This window comes from Colias philodice, chromosome 25, assembly GCF_061535455.1.
Source record: "Colias philodice isolate Cphi_HAF_F1 chromosome 25, ilColPhil1 Martin Lab GWU primary, whole genome shotgun sequence".
NCBI classification, from domain to species: Eukaryota; Metazoa; Arthropoda; class Insecta; order Lepidoptera; family Pieridae; genus Colias; species Colias philodice.
Window position 1 is genome coordinate 3,939,799 of NC_143110.1, and position 22,718 is coordinate 3,962,516.

Below are 22,718 nucleotides of genomic sequence, written 5' to 3' on the forward strand. Positions count from 1 at the left end.
CAAACATGTTTAGTTTGTGGTACCGAGCGCGAAAGAAAGTCATCGTGTTTTTAGTAAAGTTACTATCTAAACTAACGTAATTTATTACTTAGGTACATATTCTATAATGGTGCGCTCAAACTGTTAATCTACATTTAATTTAGATTATTATTTTAATTACTAAGAAATGTAGAATTTAAATCACATTCATTCATGTTTTCCTCAGTTATTCGATGTCTATGATTTTCGATGATTTTAAGATTTTCTTATCAGAGTATTCAATTTTAATGTAGTGAAATTTTATAAGAGACAATTAAGAAGATTCAAAAATAAAGTGTCACGTATTTTTTTTAAACGACGAATGACGAAAAACGACCGAATCGCGGACGAAGTCGCGGGCAACAGCTAGTAAATAATAATAAATAAATAAATAATTAATTCGTGAGTGCTCATGGGCGGTGGTGATCACCTCACTAGGTGACCCACCTGCTCCGTTACCCGCTCTATTATAAAAAAAAGCAGATGTATAACATAACTAGCTGTTGCCCGCGACTTCGTCCGCGATTCGGTCGTTTTTCGTCATTCGTCGTTTAAAAAAAATACGTGACACTTTATTTTTGAATCTTCTTAATTGTCTCTTATAAAATTTCACTACATTAAAATTGAATACTCTGATAAGAAAATCTTAAAATCATCGAAAATCATAGACATCGAATAACTGAGGAAAACATGAATGAATGTGATTTAAATTCTACATTTCTTAGTAATTAAAATAATAATCTAAATTAAATGTAGATTAACAGTTTGAGCGCACCATTATAGAATATGTACCTAAGTAATAAATTACGTTAGTTTAGATAGTAACTTTACTAAAAACACGATGACTTTCTTTCGCGCTCGGTACCACAAACTAAACATGTTTGTGGTACGTGGCCCGCGTCACTTTACCCCCCACGAGTTCCCCTCCGTTGCTATGCGAAAATACATTCGTCGCCCTACTGTAGGAAAAATTGTAATACTGTGGCCTGGGCGTTATAACACGCTCAGGGAATTCCTGAGTGCTGATAGACTTCCGTCTATCGGCATTTATACCAATTTTATATTAATATCACCATCTTGAGGAAAAGCTTCTAATGTCGATTTAAAACGCATTTATACGGATTAACCTGATGAATTAACATGTTCTAAAATTGTGAAATGAGTTCAGTTTTAAATTCGAGAAATATTGATTTCTTGTATTCGATTATTCGTCGTAGTCGAATACAAAATAATATATTTAAAGAAACTTAGGTTGGCCTTCAGGCAAAAGGGATCCTATCAAATGATAAACTTGACCTTGTATCTTAAAAGTAAGAATGAAAGGAGCATCTGATAATTGTTGAGCACCAAAGGATCATTTAAAACGCAATACTATAAGAGCTAATATTGTCTAAGAACTGTTTAGATTGCACATGTTCCTCTAAAACTTAAAAGTAGTGATTTCAAAGGTTCTGGCGTATCTTCAAACGAAAGCCGACTCCTTACTCCACTTTAAAGCATTACAAAAAGAACATACTACGTTAATATCGCCTATACAGAAGATGATCTGTAATCAATTGTGAGGTTATAAGCAAACCCACTTTTATATTATTTTGTCGGACCACACCACCGAATTTGTAGATTGATCTTCTATGTTTACCTCTAAGTCATTAAGATTATGTCGAAATCTGTCTGCAGTAAGACGGGCCTCTCGCTATTCGTCCGTTTAAAGAGACCAATAGTTTCAATTCTTAATCTTTCATTAAACAAACTTATTAATCGTTCTTGTCTCAAATAATGGTAATATTCGCGTCCCTACTCTAGTCATTGCTTATGCTCATGTTCATCTTCGAGAGATCGAATAATATTATGGTGCATCCTATTATTTGTCAAACGGTCTTCATATTGAGTAAAAGTTTCAGAATTCTCGAGATAAAATATGACGATCGTGATCAGCTGTGAGACGTAATTCCCTCTCAGTGAGGGTTTCGGTCTCACGGGATAGTACAATATGCCATTTGCGATCAGCTGTGAGACGTTATATTATATACCCTCTCAGTGAAGGTTTCGGTCTCACAGGATAGTACATGCCGTTCGCGGTCAGCTGTGAGCCGCAATTCTCGTTGTGAAGCGGTTTCAGGTTCGGCATAACACATGTTGTTTTCGGTCAATAGTAAGCCTCTTATCTCTAACGATCCTTGAGAACTCTTATTTCTCATTTTCTTAACTTTGCTCGAATTTCGATATATAAAGATTTTTTAGGTGGCACTGATGCGGGTGAATAAAAATTAAGTTAAAACGGACTAAGAGTGTTATAATCTCAATCATCATCATCAATACATATAATAAAATTGTGGAAAAGTGATGTCTGTACAATTAAAATATGTAGAAAAAAATTAGCAGGTGTTATTATTATCGAGAAATCGAGAGAAACCATTTTTTTCTCTTAAAAGCTCCCCCCATCGCACTTCCCGAACTCCGATTGACCGTAATTTATTTTTCCTTACATTTTTATCATATCCTTTTCTAATGGGTTTCATCCTACTGCGATTTTTTTTTGTTTCAAAAATTATCTACCCTGGTGTATAGGTAAATTTTCCACATAAAATGTCCTTTAAATTATGTCGTATTATATTTTTAACCCCCGACGCAAAAAGACTGGTGTTATGTGTTTGACCGCTATGTATTTCTGTGTGTGTGTGTGTGTCTGTCTATGGCACCGTAGCTGGCTAACAGGTAAACCGAATTAGATGCGGTTTTTTTTGTTAGGCAGAATATTTTCCGACGCTGGTTCTTAGATAAAGTGTATCAAAATTGGTTCATCCACTTATTATACCTACATAGGGGTAAAAGTGGGAATGAAAAAAATGAAAGTTATAATTCATTTTTAAAGATCGTCGGGAAGTTTATGAAATTATTTATTCCTTTATCTATACACTTTTCTTCGTCTCAACGGTTTAGTTACGTGCTCTCTCTCTCTTCAGCCTTTAGTTACGTGCGTGAGACAGGAAAGATCTAATTTGGATTTGTTTCTGGATTTGATAAAAACTGAGTATCGATTAAGCTGATCAGTGGCTACTGGCTACACCATAGATTATTAAAAACATCCGTTTAAGAAAGGAAGGAAATAGAATTTGCTCCTCTCCCAACCCCCCCCCCCCCCTGGTTCCTAAAAAATAATATGACATAATTTAAAAGAAATTTTACGTAGAATTAGTTATAGTTAGGCATTTTTGATTTTCGATATTATATACTAACCATAATTTTTAATTACAATAATATGTAGTAACTATTTGGTATAGGTTAGGCATTTCATTTCTTGATTTTCTTTAATAATTTGGTACGTAAGTTTTTTAGCTCAGTTTAGTAAGAAATTTTGATAACAATTCTTTTAATTATTTATGGTAGTACAACAGTACAGTATGGTTGTACGTATTTACTCAATAATTGTATGTTAAGTAGTAATTCAGCATGGGCGTAGCCACGGTGGGGCTGGGTGGGGCGCTTACCCTGGCTTTGATCTGGTAGGTACTAATTGTGAAGGGGAGTGGGCGTGGGCGTGGGATTAGGACTGAACGTGGCATATGGCGTGGGAGTGCGAGTGGGCGCGGGAGTGGGAGCATGAAAATAAAAATGATTTTTTATTGTTGCCCCACCCTGAGCCCATGGTCATAGGTCCCATAGTCACTATTCCACGCGAACGAAGTCGCGGGGACAGCTAGTAGACAAATATAATCAGAAAGCTTTGAACTCCTAAGCTCAACCATAAAAGATAGACATTTATGATGTCGGGAGATATTTTTTATATAATATGGAGAACATTTCTTTCATACTTGATTTCTGTGTAGCTTTAACCATTAAGATACACGCATTAAGAACGCACACGCGACGAAAGCTTAAAAATGGAGTTGCTGCTCTGCTCACGAATATGAAAAATAATTGTACCAAGTTTCGTTTAAATCCGTCGAGTAGTTTTTGTTTCTATAACGGTTATACAGACAGACAGACGGACAAACATTTTTGACGTCGATGTCGATCTCTAATCACCTCGTGATAGTTATTTAGGAAATATATTTCATGTGCAGAATTGACCTCTACAGATTTAATATAAGTAGGTATACATATATTTAGATTCCAATTTCCATGTAACGTTAAATTCGACTATACAATAACTAACAGACAACGCAGGTTACTCTCGTTTCCGTAAGTTGAGGCGGCTACATATTCGGTCCTAATAACATGACTTTTTGTGAACGAAACGACAGCGCGGTTTAATTCGATGGCAACACCATCAGAAAAAAGGAAATATTTTTAACTTTGAAAAAATATTATGATTTACACTATTAATACTATTTTAACATTAACACAAAATATAAGACTGTGAGTGTGTAAAAATAAATCCAGCTAGTTTCACATCACACTTATGTTTATAATTAGGTATACGACATGAAAATATATTAATTACCAAGCAATAATCATACAGATAAATACTGAACAAAAGTATTAACAGTCAAAGTATATTTTTACTAACAACATGTAAATGATGAAGGAATAATAATTATCAACGAACTAACCTTTTTGTATTAGAGTCCCGCCTCGTGATCGAATTATTAAAACACGAAGATTTTTAAAAATGTAACCAATGAACACAATCAATATTAGATTAACTGTAATGGTGTCTAGTTTGAATTAAAATAATATACATCTACCCTCACTTTTAAAAATGTAGTATATTCACACGAATTATATAAGCGCACCTTATAGGGAAGGGAAGATTTATTATGGGTTAAAGAGTTAAATAAATAAATAACATAATTATATTTAAATTATTAATTTTTAACATTGTGTTCAGTAGTGATAACATGTAAATTGATTTGATTTTTACGAAATCTCATAGATGGCGCTGAATCAAATTTGTCTTTATAGATTCATTAAACAGTTTCTCTGCCCAAATTACGTAAATGACGTAGTTTTTATAGTGTAAAGCTAGATAATAGCATGGCTTACTCAAAAACAACATTTAAACATGAGTCTTTAGATTGTACGCTGTCGTAGTACACGGAATACGTAAGAAAAGTAAAGGTTCACAGCTCCTCCCCCGGAGGTGATAGCATGATAATATGTTTAAAAAAACCTCACACGACCTGTTAGTAATATTCATGCAAAATTTGAAGTCAATCTATGCAGTACTTTTCGAGATTAGCTCGGACAAACATACAGACAAACAGACAAACAGACAAACAGACAAACAGACAAAAATTCTAAAAACTATATTTTTGGCTTCTATATCGATTATAGATCATGGATTATGTATTCTTTTAAAAAAATATTCAATGTACAGTTTTGACTTTCCTACGATTTTATTATATGTATAGATATAGCTACGCCTTTTATTCCTATGAGCACCGCGCCTATATCATTCCAAAAGATAATTCATAATATCTTTTCTAAGCCTTTTATCGCAAGGGAGCCATCTTGTAATCTTTTTTTATATTCGTCCGTGGAGATACCCCAAATAGATTCCGTGTTGAATATTTATGAGTATTAAAGTTTGTGAAACAGGAAAATGTCATGACAAAACTGGCTTTTATAATTGGTTTATTGTCTAACAGTGTTTTGATGTTTCAGGTGGTTATAGAACACGTGTAGATTTGAATAGCAATACCTATTTGTCTAGTTAATTAAAAATTAGAATAATAAGTTTTGATTGGTTGATTTGATCCTGCATATTGTGTTATTTTATGTATTTTGGGATATGTAGTTCTTCTTTATTTGTTGTTTTTAAAATATTGATATGATATTTTAACATATTAGGGTAATTGGGTTACCTATAAATTATATTCACAGCGGCTCTCAGATTTTTCTAAAACATGTCTTGGTAAAAAAGGTTTCATATTTATTTTGGAAAAATTATTTAAATAGATTCATTTTCAACTTCATATTGAGGCATGTAGACATTCAAAGATTTGAAATCATAAATATTGGACATTTTAACATATTCCAGTTACCTAAAACTTATAATGACCTAATTCATCTTACAGCTCTTACCTTTACTCTAAAACAATTATCAGCTCTAAATAATTTTTAAAAAGAGAAGTGGAATAACTTTTACTTCGGGGCTTCATTACAACGATCTCACAACAAAAAAAAATATCAAAGAAACCGCCCAATTACCTACCATTATTTTGTTATAGCAATACTATTTAAGCAACTGTCTAGACTCTAGACAGTGCTATAAAATTGAGTCATAAATAAACTAGAAACTAACGTAATGGCTCCTGAAAATATGCGGGCAATTTTAGTTTTAGTTGCACATTAATTCAAAACATATCAATATTAGTGTTGTTAACTTCGTGTGGGGTATAATGGGCTAGAATTAGATGCATTTTAATTGATTGATAACTTTAGCAAATACGATAGGATTGTTAAGTATTGTTTTGTCCTTTTAGACAGATTTCTTTTCAAGTCAAGAATATAATACAAGACCTTTTGCTTGTAGGGTTTAACGTGTTTATGATAGAAAGCAAAAAGTTAATGAAACTAACTATGCATTACGGTTACAGTCCTTTTAAAAAATATATTATCTTGTAATATATCTTCTTATATATAAAATTCTCTTGTCACAATGTTAGTCTGCATACTCCTCCGAAACGGGTGGACCGATTCTCATGAAATCTTCTGTGCATATCGGGTAAGTCTGAGAATCGGCCAACATCTATTTTTCATATGTACCACGGGCGAAGCCGGGGCGGACCGCTAGTCTTATATATAAAATTCTCGTGTCACAATGTTAGTCTGCATACTCCTCCGAAACGGGTGGACCGATTCTCATGAAATTTTCTGTGCATATCGGGTAAGTCTGAGAATCGGCCAACATCTATTTTTCATATGTACCACGGGCGAAGCCGGGGCGGACCGCTAGTATTATGTATATATGTTATGCGTACCTATACGTATATGTTTTTTGTGAAAATAATCCCATATACGACACTGAATCTAGAGCTGAATCATTTTCACGTTTACAATACTGGTTTGTACTTTAGTTAAATATCACAAAACACAACGTCCCATTCCTCCAAATATTTACATTCTAGTTTTCTAGCATAGGATGTGATTTTAAATAGGATTCGTATTTTCTAGTTAGTTTAGAAAAAAGTTATCTAGGAAATTGAATACTTGAAAGTCTAGTCTAGAACAGCTCACGGGAAGACATTTCGAGATTAGTTCCAAGACTAGCGAGTTTTTCTAACGTACAGAAAAGTTTAACGTTCTCTATATATTTTACAAATCATATTTTCTGTACTGTAAAATATTCCTTTTTTTAAATTAAGCGTCTATTGTGATTTTATAAAAAACAATGGCCTTTAATTAACAGTTTTTTCTATTAAAAAGGAATCTTCAATGTCCAATTTATATCTATTCTTCTTTAAAAACTTTTTAATAATAAAACCTATATTTTCCATACTATAATGGTAGCATAGCAAACATAATTTAACACAGACTCATAAATTATAATTCAAATGAAACCGTCTTTAAAACCAACTGAAACAATACAGTAGTAAATGTCGCACATTGTTTAATTTACTAGTTTACATAAAACAGATTTTCAATATATGTAATAAACGAAATATTTCGTATTGTACAATGTTATTTTCCCCATTGAATTGTAATAATCTATACTAATACTATAAAGCTGAAACGTTTGTTTGTTTGCTTGAATGCGCTAATCTAAGGAAGTGCTGGTCCGATTTGAAAAAATCTTTCAGAAGAATATAATATACGTAGATAATAAATCTATCAGTTAGATCAATGACTCTATTATACTAGTAGACGCGGCATACGCCAACATCATTGCACTAAAAAACAGCGTAATTAATACATACCTACTTACTAACGCATTATCACCAATACAGTTGTTCTCTCTTTCACTCTCACGCACGAGACATAATACATGTCTCACTCATGTACTTCGTAATAACAACTGTCGATTAAAATATAAAAAGAACGTCCAGCCACGACGCTGAATGGTGCGTGACTAAGTGAAACTCGGGCACTTGGCTGAGTTTTTTCTTGCCAAAATAGAGAGCGGGTAACGTATCTAGCTTTTTTATATATCATAGAGTTAGATAGCCTTTTTATTGAGGAAGGATATAGGCTATATTTTTATTATATTATATATGGAGCAATGCTGGTAAAACCACGTGCGAAGCTAGTCTGTAATAATATTAGAATCAAAGTGTATGTTCAATTTTTGTTATAGTTTAAACTCACTCCGTTTTATAGGACTTTATGGATAAAACATGCTCTAAGCTAAAGTGGGGTCTCACTCAGTACCTACTTGTATAAACTTCAAACTTCTAATCCTAAAGATATGTGCGGTTGTCCCTAACCTGTAGGTGTAATAGAAAAACTTTATTTGCCAATATACCCACGTAAAATAAATGTCGTCTACAAACTTTTCGAACTTAAGTTTATAGTTTACTAGCTTTTGCTCGCGGATTCGCCCGCGTTTTAAAGAAAAACCCGCATAGTTCCCGTTCCCGTGGGATTTGCGGAATAAAACCTATCCCATGTGTTAATCCAAGTTACCCTCTATATGTGTGCTATTCATTGTAATCGGTTCTGTAGTATTTGCGTCAAAGAGTAACAAATATAGGTACATACATACACATACATCCATCCTCACAAACTTTCCCATTTACAATATTAGTAGGATAGGATATTCCACTAGAATACCATTTGTTTTTACCCCTCATTATCGTATTATCATTGTTTTATCTCAATACTCAAAAGGGTCTTTAATCAAGTGTCCACAATGATTATTTCCAAGCACTTTTTATCGCTAAGCATCGCCGGTGTATTATCATCAATCTTTGTCTTAAACAATGCGTTTGTTAAATAATTTATTAAGAAAAGACGAGCGCTCTTAGGTCTCGTAATGAATGATTAAATTTTCAACGAGCCCACCTGGCGACAACCCGCACATTTTGAGGGTAATTTTAGAATTATGAAAACTGTGGACTTTCGAACGTGTATCTAAATTATGTAATAGCTGACCCAGAGAACTTTATACCTACTTAAAAGGATTTTTTATTATTGTTTTTGCAATATTTCGATAATTTGCCGCGCTGTGGTCGTAGCGTCCATATAAAGTCTTCCTCGATAAATTTTTTACCACCATATTTTCTTCTTTGAACCATTAGTGCCTTAGGTTTGCTCTTGCAACGAAACAAGGTCTTTAACTTATAACTTTGGACGAAGTTGGAGATGTTGTTAAGGGTACCGAAATTGTAGCCCAGAATTATTAAGGGTATTAGTATTAAGGGTTCATGTAGTTAGAAATGTTAGTTTCTAATTTCGCTATAACTAACTGATGTTACAGTATTATTAGGAATACAACTAGCTTATATGAATATTCGATAAGCCTGTTAAAATTAACGTTAAAAACCCAAAACTGGTTTTAAACCTCGATAAAAAAGCAATACTTAGAAAAAAAATCGACCTTGTTCATTAATAGGAATTTCGAATTAAATTAAATCCGACTAGTATTATTACAATACATACGTTTTTAATATTAAAACTATCTCTCGTATTTCATTGCCCGATTATAAAATTAAATATGTCATTAGCTGGTATGTTTTCCATATAAAACAAGTATAAAAACCCACATATTATCATTCATATCACACTATGTTATTTGAGATATATTGCTACAAATAAACAATTTTATTCGCAGTTTCCATATAAAATACGAGTTAGTATGCTCCGTGCTCGACAAGTACTTGTAAAACTGGAAAGTTCTCTGCTCCTAACAAGATCATTTAGTTTCGTTTTCACTACAAATTTTCTGGGAAAATCTTTCACTTGTAAAAGCGCATCTTTCCTACGGTATTCTGTTATTACTTTGCTGTGGTTATTATTTAATCGTTATCTAATATTTATTATATCAAATAAGTACTAAAATATTGTTGAATATTATATTGACGAGTTATTATCACAATTTATTATTAACGATTGTATAGGTGTGCGTGGGCTACAAATTGATGACAGCTTAGTTTGGTTTAAGCCCATCATCATAATGACAATAACAAATAATTATCGATATATTCACGTCGTTGATATCTTACTGTACAGGGTAAATTAAATTATGGATACATTATCAGTCTTTATATTAATCTCTCCAATAAAAGGTGTGTCTAAAAGTGCTCTATTTGCAGAAATAAAAACACAACATTGAATCTCCTACGCATTTGGAAGAAGTTGTATGAAATAAAAAAAAAGTACTGACCTACTACATTTTTTTTATAACATTTTTACATACATACTAGATATATATTTAGCAATTATCGCCCTAAATGTACTGCCCCATACGCCACAATTATAGAGCTCTATCAGTATAAAACGTTATTATAACAGAATCAGAGCTTATAAAGCAAAAGTTGAGACTCTGAAATACGTAGTACAAGGTCGCATTAAGACAAGTTCCTATTATATATTTCCGGTCGGTTACACGAAGATAATCATCAATAGACACGGGAAACACTAAAACAAAATTATGAACTACCATGTTTTGGCACGACTTTAGTAAGTTACTTGTAGAGTTGAAACAATCGGATAACTTCTCGTAATTCCTATTGGTAGATATAAAAGTATTAACAGGATTTATAAATGTTTGTGAGGGATTTCCTTGTACATACATACCTACTGTTTCACTTAATATGGTTTCTTATTCGTTTTTAAGTACTAACAATTTGCTATTCATTAGTATAACGATCAAGTTTAGTTACCTAAACAAAATTAAAAATTAAATATGAAATGTCCTCTTTTGTTTATTTGTGTTGTGTTTTCTAGCTAAGTTCTGTAAGGAGAATCTGCATAAAGTATGTTGATGTTATAATAAATGAATTGTAAATAATCAATTTCTATAATCTAGACTTGAGACAACCCCGAATTCACCGAACCATATTTCCATTTCAATAGAAATAATGTAATTAAGTTTATATTGTATAATTGATTTACAGCTCTTACACTATAACAGAATTGCTTGCATCCGACACACATCCGCCGTGGCACGTCTGACATCTGGCTGGGTCTATATCTAATGTCATATATTGAACACGATAATGTCGTCAGTCGTCACTACTATTAGTTCGGGAGTAAATGGCGTGGAATAGCTTTGATTAGACCAAGAGCTTGTGTACATTTTGTACTACATACACTATTAGTGTATGAATGAAATGTACACTGCGTATGAGATGTGTAAAGTTATATGTATATTGTGTAATTGAAATAATCCATGTATATATTTGTTTAGGGCGATGATAATAAGTACAAAAGTTAGAACTCGTTGGAAGAGTTAATACATTATAGTAAATAAAACGTAAAAAATTAATTAGTAACACCGTGGTAAGTGAGAAAAATTTGCCACTTTCTCACTTATAAAGTAACTTTGAATAAGAATATATTCTTGTGTCTCTTTCGGACATAATGGAATCATATTTTATACATCATTACTGTAAATCTATTTTTTTGGCGCTAAAAATCGACGTTTACGAGTGATTATGATATTTGTTAAAATGAGATTTGAGGTAGGTACTGCTTATTTAAGGTAGGTAAGTATATTATTATATCGCAGATTAAATCTACCACGAGTATTTGACTTCTTAAGCAATATTAGTATACCAACAGCTTAGTTAATAAAATCCCAAAATAATTTCAAATGTCAAATTAAAAGTACCTAATATTTTATCCTACAAATATAAGCAAATAATTAACATGCGTCATGCGTAAAATCCCTTCCGTATAAAATTAAATCCCTAAACCCTTAAAGCAGCTACTACGCTATATTTTAATAGATTTATATGAAAAAATGATTAAAATCCTTACCCAAACTCGCGTCGTATGTGTTCATATATTCTGACGTCATAAACTGTGACACTAGAGCAGTTTTTCCAACACCAGCGTCGCCCAGTAATACTACCCGATATTTTGGTATCTGAGGAAAATATATATGGTTAAAATACAAAAAAATATGTGACTCAACTGCATATTTTTGACTAATTTCTGAATAATTGTTTTTTTCATAGATTATTAAAAACAATGACGTTCAACTGAATACTTTTCTCTAATTTCTGGATAATGGCTTTTTTCATAGAGAAAATGTATTAATAAAAATATAATCGTGACATTTTACAACAATTTCTTTATTATGATAGTAGATTCCATATTTAATACAATATTGGTTAAAATTTCTTGCAAAGCATTTAAACAATTAGTTTAAACTCGTGGTAGTCAGATTGATCTACAACGAGTATTTGACTTCTTAGGTCATATATTTAAGTGTATATAGGTTAGTTTACAAAATTATTCAATTGTCAAATTAAAAGTATATTATTTTATCCTAAAAATATAAGCAAATAATTTACATGCGTCGTGCGTAAAATACCTTTTGTATAAAAATTTTAAGCCAAATTACCCTTTTAGCAGCTACTACGCTACATTTTTTCTTTTTGTATTTTCTTTAAGAATCATCATTTAAACACACACACTACCAGCTTATTGAAACGTCATTATATTTTTGTTGTTCTATTAATAAATAAAAAAACATCTCACCGGATCCATTTCATCATCATCAGGTGTGGTGAGGCTGCCGGAGTCGACGGGCCGATAGCCAGAACAGCATGAACCATCGAAGGGTGACCGGTCTGATGCTCTACGGACAAAATATATAAAAATTATATACATAAAAAACGCTACGTATTCAGAACCTATAACTTTATTACGTCGGTTTAAAGTGTAGGTAAAAATCTACAAAATATTGTAAAACCTAAAAAGTACTAGCTAGGCTCTTCAATAACTATCTCTAGTCAAGGAATCACAATAAAATCGCTCCGTTACGACGTGAAAGAAAGACAAACACACACACTTTCGCATACATAAAATTAGTAAGGATGTTATTGATCAAATCATAAATATGGGTATGTTTTCTTATATTTATTTATAGTTAATAAAAGGTGAGTATAATGGCCCCAAACTACAGGCGTAATAAACAATTCGAGCAAAATTCGTACATAACTACGTAGAAATAAGAGCTCAGTTATTTTTTCATGATACAGATTTGATACATTAGCTGTTCATGTTCTTAATGCGAGGACAGTATGAAAAATACCCATACTTATCAGTTATCACTTACTCCACACGAGTACTCATTATAGTATGTATGTATACATGTAGGGTCTTGATTGAATTGCATGTCATTAACTTGAACATTAACTTAATGTAGCATGCTTAATTAATCGCAATCCATACTAATATTATAAATGCGAAAGTAACTCTGTCTGTCTGTCTGAAAATTTTCATGAAATTTGGTATAGAGATATTTTATACCCGAGAAAGGACATAGGCTACTTTTATCCCGGGAAAATGACGCAATCCCGAAAATCCAGCGGGAACGGGAATTATGCGGGTTTTTCTTTGACTGCGCGGGCGAAGCCGCGGGCGGAAACCTAGTAGATACATAACATTTCAGAAACATAATATAAATTTAATATTTATATCTATACTAATATTATAAACCTATTTACATTTCCCGCAGCCGGAGGCCCCAAAACGAAACTCAGATATACTTAGAAACTACATTTAATGACTAAAGTGAGACTTTACAGACCGGAGTCAAAGAATGAATTTTTACATTTTAATAATTATAAAGACGTAAGCTTGGATGCTAACTAAGGGAAATCGGACCAACATTCTATTCCCGTGCGAACGGCGTATTCATCAGTTTCGTATGAAGGCAGGGCCGTAACTAGCTGAAGAGTTTTTTTGTTTGTTTATTTGAACGCGCTAATCTCAGGAACTACTGCTCCGATTTGAAAAATTCTTTCGGTGTTAGATAGCTCATTTATCGAGAAATCACGCTAATACCAACAAAAACGGAGCATTGCGGGTAAAACCGCGGGGCACAGCTAGTTTATTATACTATGGTAATCTTGTTAATAGATTTACATCATAAAAACTTAGGAATTATTTACCTATTTGATAAAATATGACAAACGTATTGATTCTTATCATTGCTTTACATCGTATCTATTGTGATCCTTATTACACTTAGAATAGCGCCTTACTATTTGCTTATAATATGAAAAACTTAATAAATCTTTTCCCATTCATTTCATTAAAATATTGTAAAAACAAGCAAATTATGTAACTAAAGGTTAAAGGTGTTCAGTTAGAGTGAAAATACCATTCCAATTATAAATTAATATCAACGTAAATCTCATTTTTGCAATTACACATTATCAAAATAACGAGTACCATTGGTTAATTCACAATTATTTTACGAACGTTAATTAATACAAGTAAATGAAACATATTGATAATACAAAAAACATTTAAATTGTTTTATCATTTTACTGATGACATGACAAATAACAGAATATTCAATAAACTTTATGTAATAAAGGATGAAAGGGTTCGTTTGATTCCAATTTAACATTGTTACATGATAAAGGTATTGTTATCTGCTTCATACATAACTGAGCAAATAATAATAATCGTTACATAATTTTGTTAAGAATATAAGTAAATAATATTTAATTAGACTTACCAAATATTAATTATTTTCTAGATTTTGTTATTTGCACAAAAAATAATTCTACAGTCTACACATCCCGCGCTTTATTTAAATTTGGAACGTTGTTTGCTTTTATTTTTCTACACCATTTCTTTTCGGCCAGTTCGAAGATTCGAAATACAATAAGGAAAAGAATATTTCCAATCAAATGCCGGCATCGAAAAATAAACAGACGAAAAAAAAAATCAGGTCAATCAGATCACTTTCCTTTGAATTTGTTGGTGAATCATATTTTAGCAAACACAATTAATTAATATTTCCTTAGAATATTTCATATATTTTCTTATACAACCATCTATTAAATCCCACATGAACCTAAGTCGAAACATAAATATTATCATATACATATACGAAAATGGCAAGTTTTTCTAGAAAAATATTTTTATGTAACAATCTTTTTTCAGCCGTGGTGATCGAACCGCCACTGTCTGCCGCATTAGGGTCATTAACCTGAACCCAATGGTCAGTACTATGTTTTATTTATTGTTGAAAAGTGAAAACATCTTCAAAAACATAATAGTATTTTAATTCATGAGACTAAACAAATGCGTAATACACAAGAGTAATTTTTATAATGGATAAATATTTATTTCTAGAAAATGGGTCCTCCAAAAAGCTTTGTGTACCTATATCTATAATGAGAAGCGTATCAATATATATTCATGTGTACATAAATGTTAAAAAAAAAACAATATTAAAATTAAATAAGTGTTACCATAACAATGCTTCCTTGCAACCAAATATTTCCGTTCATTAACGAATGTTAACAGAGTGAAGGGTTGATATAAATTTAACGTTCATATCTGTGTTATCTGTGATTATAGAATCGAAACAAATAACCAGATTTAGGGTGCTTTTCCACCAACGATGTGCGAGGATGTGTAGCGAGGAATGTGTTTGTAAATAACCAATAGTATCGCGCAAACGCTCCATGCTTCAAACTTCAATCATAAAGAAAATATTATATGCAATGACCTATTATACCAGTAGACACGGCATACGCCAACATACGGCATACGCACTAAAAAACAGCGTAATTATTACATGCCTACTTACTAACGCATTATCACCAATACAGTTGTTCTCTCTTTCACTCTCACGCACGAGACATAATACATGTCTCACTCATGTACTTCGTAATAACAACTGCCGATTAAAATATAAAAAAAAGAACGTCCAGCCACGACGCTGAATGGTGCGTGACTAAGTGAAACTCGGGCACTTAGCTGAGATTTTCTTGCCAAAATAGAGAGCGGGTATCGAGCTTTTTTATATATCATAGATTATATGATTCAGAATTTCAGCCAATATCGTCATTAAGGGGGCGCATAAAGCAAAATAACCAATCTTCTATTAGATGATACGTGTAATATGCAAGACCAAATCTAAAAAATAAAATATATATCAAACTAGATGATATGTTCAACGATTCTGTTTAATCAAAAACATAAAATATTAAAATTTACTCGATAAAAAAAAATCACCAAGTTAGCTCTAATTTTCACACTTTTACGTTTTCTACTTGACATGGTAATACTTATTATGATTTTTTTTTCATAAACAATTATATTAAAACATTTGCAAGATATTTGTCAGAGCATTTTGTGTAATTACTTTTAGTTTTGGTTTTATCTGCGATAAACCACTTTTGGCGCTCTTTTTTTCTCGAGATAAACGTTTGATTTTGTCACGATAAAAGTGGTTTATCGCAGATAAAACCAAAACTAAAAGTAATTACACAAAATGCTCTGACAAATATCTTGCAAATGTTTTAATATAATTGTTTATGAAAAAAAAATCATAATAAGTATTACCATGTCAAGTAGAAAACGTAAAAGTGTGAAAATTAGAGCTAACTTGGTGATTTTTTTTTATCGAGTAAATTTTAATATTTTATGTTTTTGATTAAACAGAATCGTTGAACATATCATCTAGTTTGATATATATTTTATTTTTTAGATTTGGTCTTGCATATTACACGTATCATCTAATAGAAGATTGGTTATTTTGCTTTATGCGCCCCCTTAAGGTACTGTTATTTTCAATAGCATTTTCTACTCAACTTAAAAGTGTTATTAACACATAATTTCGTAAAGTTTTCTTGTTATTTTTCACTTGATTCCCCTATTTTTTATAAAAGCACTGCTTGTATTTATTTTGCTAGGTAGGTATCTATCTATTCTATTACATATTGTTATAACGCGTACTTTACATTAGTACAGGGTCATTATCTTGTATTCACATGCATCTAACATTAGGGTCAGCTTTATCTTACATCACGCATTCGTTAAGAAATCGACTACAATGTAGGTCAGTCGTACTATAATGTCTTAAGACTTGAAGCAGTATTATTACCAGTGTGGAAAAAGGACAGCGCTATACAGGTCGTCTAGCGCCATCACTTTCTCACACTGGAAAAAACACTGCTAAGACATCATGTTAAGGTCACGATACAACACAATCACTCACTAAATCTGATTTATACATTTGCCGTCATTTTGAAGGCATTATTGTTAAGAATCGCAAATAATGCCCACGTCACAAATGAATGAAGAAATTGTTCATACTCAATTTAGTTTTATGAAAGGTGTGGTTATTCATATTAAATAACTGAAATAGTTCACATAAAATAGTTACATAATATGGTAATATTTTATAACATGTTCGTAATTATATTAAAAAGAAAAAGAATTTCTATAATACAATGTATTACCTAGTACATAATAGGTATCTAATCTGTGGTATTACAGAGTATGGTAAAATCTTCGACGAGGTAATCTTTAACTGTGCATATATTATTACATATATAAGTTTTCCTACATTTTACACTGGTCCAGTTTCCATAATGTGCTTAGGGTTAAGCACCCTAGACTGGTAAAATATCCAGGAATATTTACTTGCGAATAAGCTTCTCAGTTCTTTGCGCTCCTAGAACTTGTAATATCAGAATGAATACCTAATTTAGAAACAATGTACGTTATAATTTTCTCAAAATGGATATAAATAAACTAAATATAATTTAAAATAATTTCGATTGTTGTGGTTCGTTTCGGTCTGAAGACATCGCTACATTGCCAAATTGAATGCAATTTTTCAACGGACTTCAAAAAAAGAAGAGGTTCTCAATTCGTATTTCTTTTTTTTACCTTAGGACGATTCGATTTCTCTTTATGTGAAAGCTAGTGCATTCCCGTTGATTCTATTTGAATTTTATTATGTTCTGACCATTTGAAGGCAGTTTAGTTTTTTTTTAAATAGTCTTTTTTCTCCCCTTTTTAAGGTTCCGTATCGAAAGGGTAGAACGACACCCTATACTCAGAATTCGCTGTCTGTCTGTCTGTCCGTCTGTACCTCATGAACCGTGATAGTACGACATTTATAATCCCACTTACCTGCTATTAGTAGAATTGACAGACGTGTTAGACCGACTCCGTCGATTGCAAATGGAGTCGCCACAGTTCACGACGCCCCCTTTGGTCGTGATGGAGAAGGTCCGCAACCGATAAAGGTCGTCGGAGAGACGAGGGTTATATGGCTTCTCTGGCAGCGAACACACGCGCGGTCTTGAGTGTTCTACTACTGTGAACAAGGAAATAGATTAAGTATTGTAAATACGTTAATTATTATCAGTATTAAAGTTAAGGCAGAAGGCAATTAAAATACATATTATAATAATTATGGTCCAATTCTACTAGTATTGCACGCCTCATAAGCGAAGCGTTGAGGTGGGTACTACTGTCACTTCGCGCAAAACATCTGATTTTTCAAACTTAAAATGTCTTTATGTATCATACATTGCACTTGTAAGATAATACATACACACACATATTAAGAAAAAACACTATTTTTAACGTTCATGATATTTTTGATGTCATTTTTGTTATTTAAACTAGTTAAAAAACAGTTTAAAAAAGTTCTGTCTTGGACGTCCGTGTGTCTGTATGTGCGGATCCTTTTTCTTGTTAACACGATAGCGACCGAAATACTTTACTAATCGAGTCTTTTTTTTTCTCTTACGCTTGAGTATGCTCAGGAATAGAACCCTTTCATTTTTCAGGGTCTGATTCGATGTGGTTTAATTGTTATTAAATAAACAAAAATAATAATTAATAAATATTTATTAAAAAAAAAATTATGAGGCGTGCACTTTTGGATTTTCCAAATTATTTAGTGCTACGGCTGCTACCTATTCTACATTTTGTTCAACATTTTTTTTATAAAATGTATTTATTTGATTGTTCACGTAAAATATAGGTACCTAATAATAAATTATTGGCTTGAGTTAAGATACATGTTAATTTTATAAGTACAGCTTTGCTACATTGGCCACCACTTGGCCACAGATTAGATACTGGCCTTGGCATAGTAAAAAAAAAATACATTTAAAACAGAAGTTAAATCGTGTTTTTTATAATACAATGTATTATTGTCCCGTCTCATTTATTTAGAGAAAATTATAACGTTGTATACTGTTTATTTTTAGTTCCGAGTATTCCGTTTAAATAAAGTGTTATTTTTAAATTATTTTTTAATCTTTACAAACAAGGTTCAGAAAAATGAAAGCTTAACTACCATAACCTAATTAATAGATCTAATAGCTTCTATTATAACCCGGATAATATAAGAGGTTGTCTATTCAGAAGAGCACAAAAGGAGCGAAGTACGTATTTTAAAAATTCATAATATGGTCGGTTTTTTCCTTTATAGCGTAATCCTCTTATAGTGGGTTGTGTGCTGATCTAATGGGAGATAGGCCGTGGAAAAATGCAACCTTATTTTATGGCTTCGAAGACTAATGGAAAGGGTATTGAACTCGCTAGAGTTGGAAATTAGAGTTATAGGTCAGTTTGAATTAGGTTTAATAAATACATACCTTATTAAGATAAATAAATAGGGAGACCAGTAGATAATACTTTTGCATACAAAATTATTTATCAAAAAAGGAAGAACCAATCTAATTACAACATTAGACGAAAATAATGAATACAAAGTTTAGCATGAAATTCCTGTGTTTTAAAATGGTATAGGTATTACTTAAAGAATGTAAACATTTTCCGAATTTATAAAGACGGAATTTTTTAAAGATAATCTAAATTTATACACAAATTAATACAAATACAAAGGTTATAAGAATAACATTATATTGCCAAAGGGAAATTCAGCCTACACGTTTCAATGTAGGTACTCATTCAATATCCGACGACGAAATAATAAGAACAAAACAATAATAATATCTTTTGAAAAAAAGTACATTTAACATCTTGCAAAAAATACCTACATCTTTTATTTTTAGTAACTACTTACCTGTAGGAAAAAATTACTTCATTCTCAACATCAATATTTGTAGCATCTTAATTTAAATTATAAGTAAACTTGTAATTGTGGATTCGCTTGTTTTAGATTGGCATTGACAATCGAATTATAGGATGGATGTTTGCCAGAGAAGAAAATGCTATTAACCTTATTTTAAATTCGATAAATTATTTGTGTTCATGAGTTTTACATTAGTCAAACATAAAACCTTTTTATAAATGGCAATCTTCAGGGACGTAGTTGGGTAGTTATTTTTTATTAAAACCGTATTTTTATTAATTTAAATACAGTTTTATCTCATGGTCAATATTTGTAATAATACAATAGATAAAATATATCTTGATCTATATTACCTACAAGGGTTTTGATGTATTGTTATTAACAAAGGCATGTAACAGAACATTTGTAGACAATATTAAAGGAAATTGAATTATCACTTATAATACCACAAGAGCTTAAAAATTATCGGGTATTTTCCGATAGGTTCGTTGTAAACAAATGAAGGAGTCAAGTTTTTAGTCAAGGTAAAAAAATCACGAGCGCGAAGCGCGAGTGATTTTTCCTGAAAAACTTGACGACTTTATTTGTTTGCAGGGAACCTTGAGGGAAATGCCAGATAATTTTGAAGCTCGTGTGGTATTCGGGAGATTATTTTTCCGTCCCAAATGTCGGCCAATAATTTCACAATTGAATTGAACCTGTCAGTTTGACGTCAACGACCAGAGAAAATTTTCAAAAAATTATCAGTATAATACCATGTAGGTTGTACCACGTGACGTCGAATGGTGCAATTCTATTGGTCGATATTTGGGTCGGAAAAATAATCATAGACAAGTATCCGTGACTCGATATACCGTACGTAGGTACTACATGTTTAAGAGACTATATTATAGTTTTAATTGTTCTCGTGAAAAATTGATATGAATTAATACTTATTTACAAGGAACGTAATCTTACAATTATGGTAACCTTGAATTCAATTATATCTCCATACTACTGTTGAATTTGTCGTTTTCAGGATTAAAAAATTAAGGTAACGGACAAAATAAGCACATAATAAAAAAGAATCACCTGACAGGTAATAACTTAGAATTATATCATAATCTTTACGACTACAATACCCAATCAAAAGCTCTTTCAAAAAACGCCATAGATCCAGCATTAAAATTTAAGAACCACGTAAAATCCGGCATACGACCCATAGTAACGACCACGTCATATTAATTTACAGGCGAAACTTAAACCTGAGTACGAAAATTAATTATTCCATACCTTTTATAACAGAAATTCTGTTATAACGTAAAATGTAACAACAGATGTCAACACCGACGATTATTACAAAGGAAAATTATGTTTACACCTTGTACAAATTTACCTTATTAAATTTGATATAATGAAAATTCTACCAATTATTATGGGCACGTAATGAGCTTTTCTGGGGCGTAATTTAATACTTTAAGCATATTAATTATACGAGTTTTATCATTTTGATTTTGGTTACAGTTACGTCATACTTTAAACGATGTTCATAGACGTGGAAATCTATATTAAACCACTAACTAAAATTCGAAATGTACTCCAATCGATAAACTTACCGGGTAACTCCAGGAAATTTGATGTTCGCCGTTGTCGACCGCGCATAGTGTTTTGGAAGTTCAGAGGGCCGATATCTTCAACTGAATCACAATTTGATACAGTCGATTCTCTTGAACCTCGTCTACTCGCTAAATATGCTAAGCCTCCTTTCATAGAACCCCTTCTCATAGGCGAGCATGGTCGGCTTATACTGGTCGACCGGGTTTGGGGCGTATCATCAGTTAAATCAGTCAAGTCTGATGTTGATTTGCGGCAAGCCCTCGATGACGTGGTTGTTGCTTCATCATCCGCGTCGTGCACAATAGCTGAAGGTGTGCCTGGCATCGCGTCTGTCGAATCATCAGTGTGGCTCGATATAATACTTGGTGACGTCACCAGCCGCGGCGAACTAACTGTGGAAGTGGAACTGTATAGCTTCCTTGTTCGGTTCGGGGAGACATATCCAGGGTTCGTGTGAATGTGCACTGGTGGAGGTTTGGGAGACCTGGACTTTTCGCCTCGATGGTGTTTTAGTGAGGTTGTGTAGTGGAGGCCTTGGGCTCGGTCGAAGTTGCAGGGACTGGAGCGTTCGGAGGGAGATTTTTGTTGGTTGAAATTGAAATGCCGTGGACTCATGGGACTTCTGTGGCCGTGCGCGAGTGGGCTTTTCGGTGGCGCATGCTTGTCGTAACTGCAACCGGATTGGGGTGTGTAATACCCAGAGGAAGAGGTGCTGGAAGTTATCGAGGGGCTCTTTTGTGGAAATATGAAATGCCTTGGACTTTTGGGTGTGAGCGGCTTGGGTGAGAGCGGTGGGTAGCCGCTCGGGCTATTTAATGCCATCTTTAGTTCACCTTTAGCGCCTTGGTTGAAGAATCATTTCCCGTTTACCTGTAACAAATATAAATAAAAATAAACAAATGACGCACTTTTAATATTAGCTTTAGACTTTCGAGTATCGATAGTGGTTGATAACTTACAATCTGTTATGAACTTTGCATCTATTGTTGCCTCTTCTACCATAAAAAATAAACCTAATTGTTATATACCTACTAACAAAATTGATTCCACAATACTTGACGATATTTTTTAATTTTCCTTTCTGTCTCATAGACGATATTGTAGGTACAAAATACTTCAAATATTGAAGGCGATCGTAATGAATTCATCCCAGTGAATAGCCAATCAAAAGTCAATATTC

General features: G+C 32.5%; 1 protein-coding gene across 1 annotated transcript in view; it reads right to left on the bottom strand.

The window, feature by feature from the left end:
* The window catches only part of LOC149477292 (uncharacterized), a 65,793-nt gene extending 43,397 nt beyond the window's left edge, over positions 1–22,396 (bottom strand). The window contains exons 1-4 of the mRNA XM_089710824.1: positions 21,538–22,396; positions 18,022–18,208; positions 12,610–12,709; positions 11,884–11,992 (exon numbers count right to left, since the gene is read on the bottom strand). Of these exons, the coding sequence (XP_089566950.1) occupies positions 11,884–11,992; positions 12,610–12,709; positions 18,022–18,208; positions 21,538–22,360 (1,219 nt within the window). The 5' untranslated portion in view covers positions 22,361–22,396. The remainder of the gene's footprint in view (positions 1–11,883; positions 11,993–12,609; positions 12,710–18,021; positions 18,209–21,537) is intronic.
* Between the last annotated feature and the right edge of the window lie 322 nt (positions 22,397–22,718).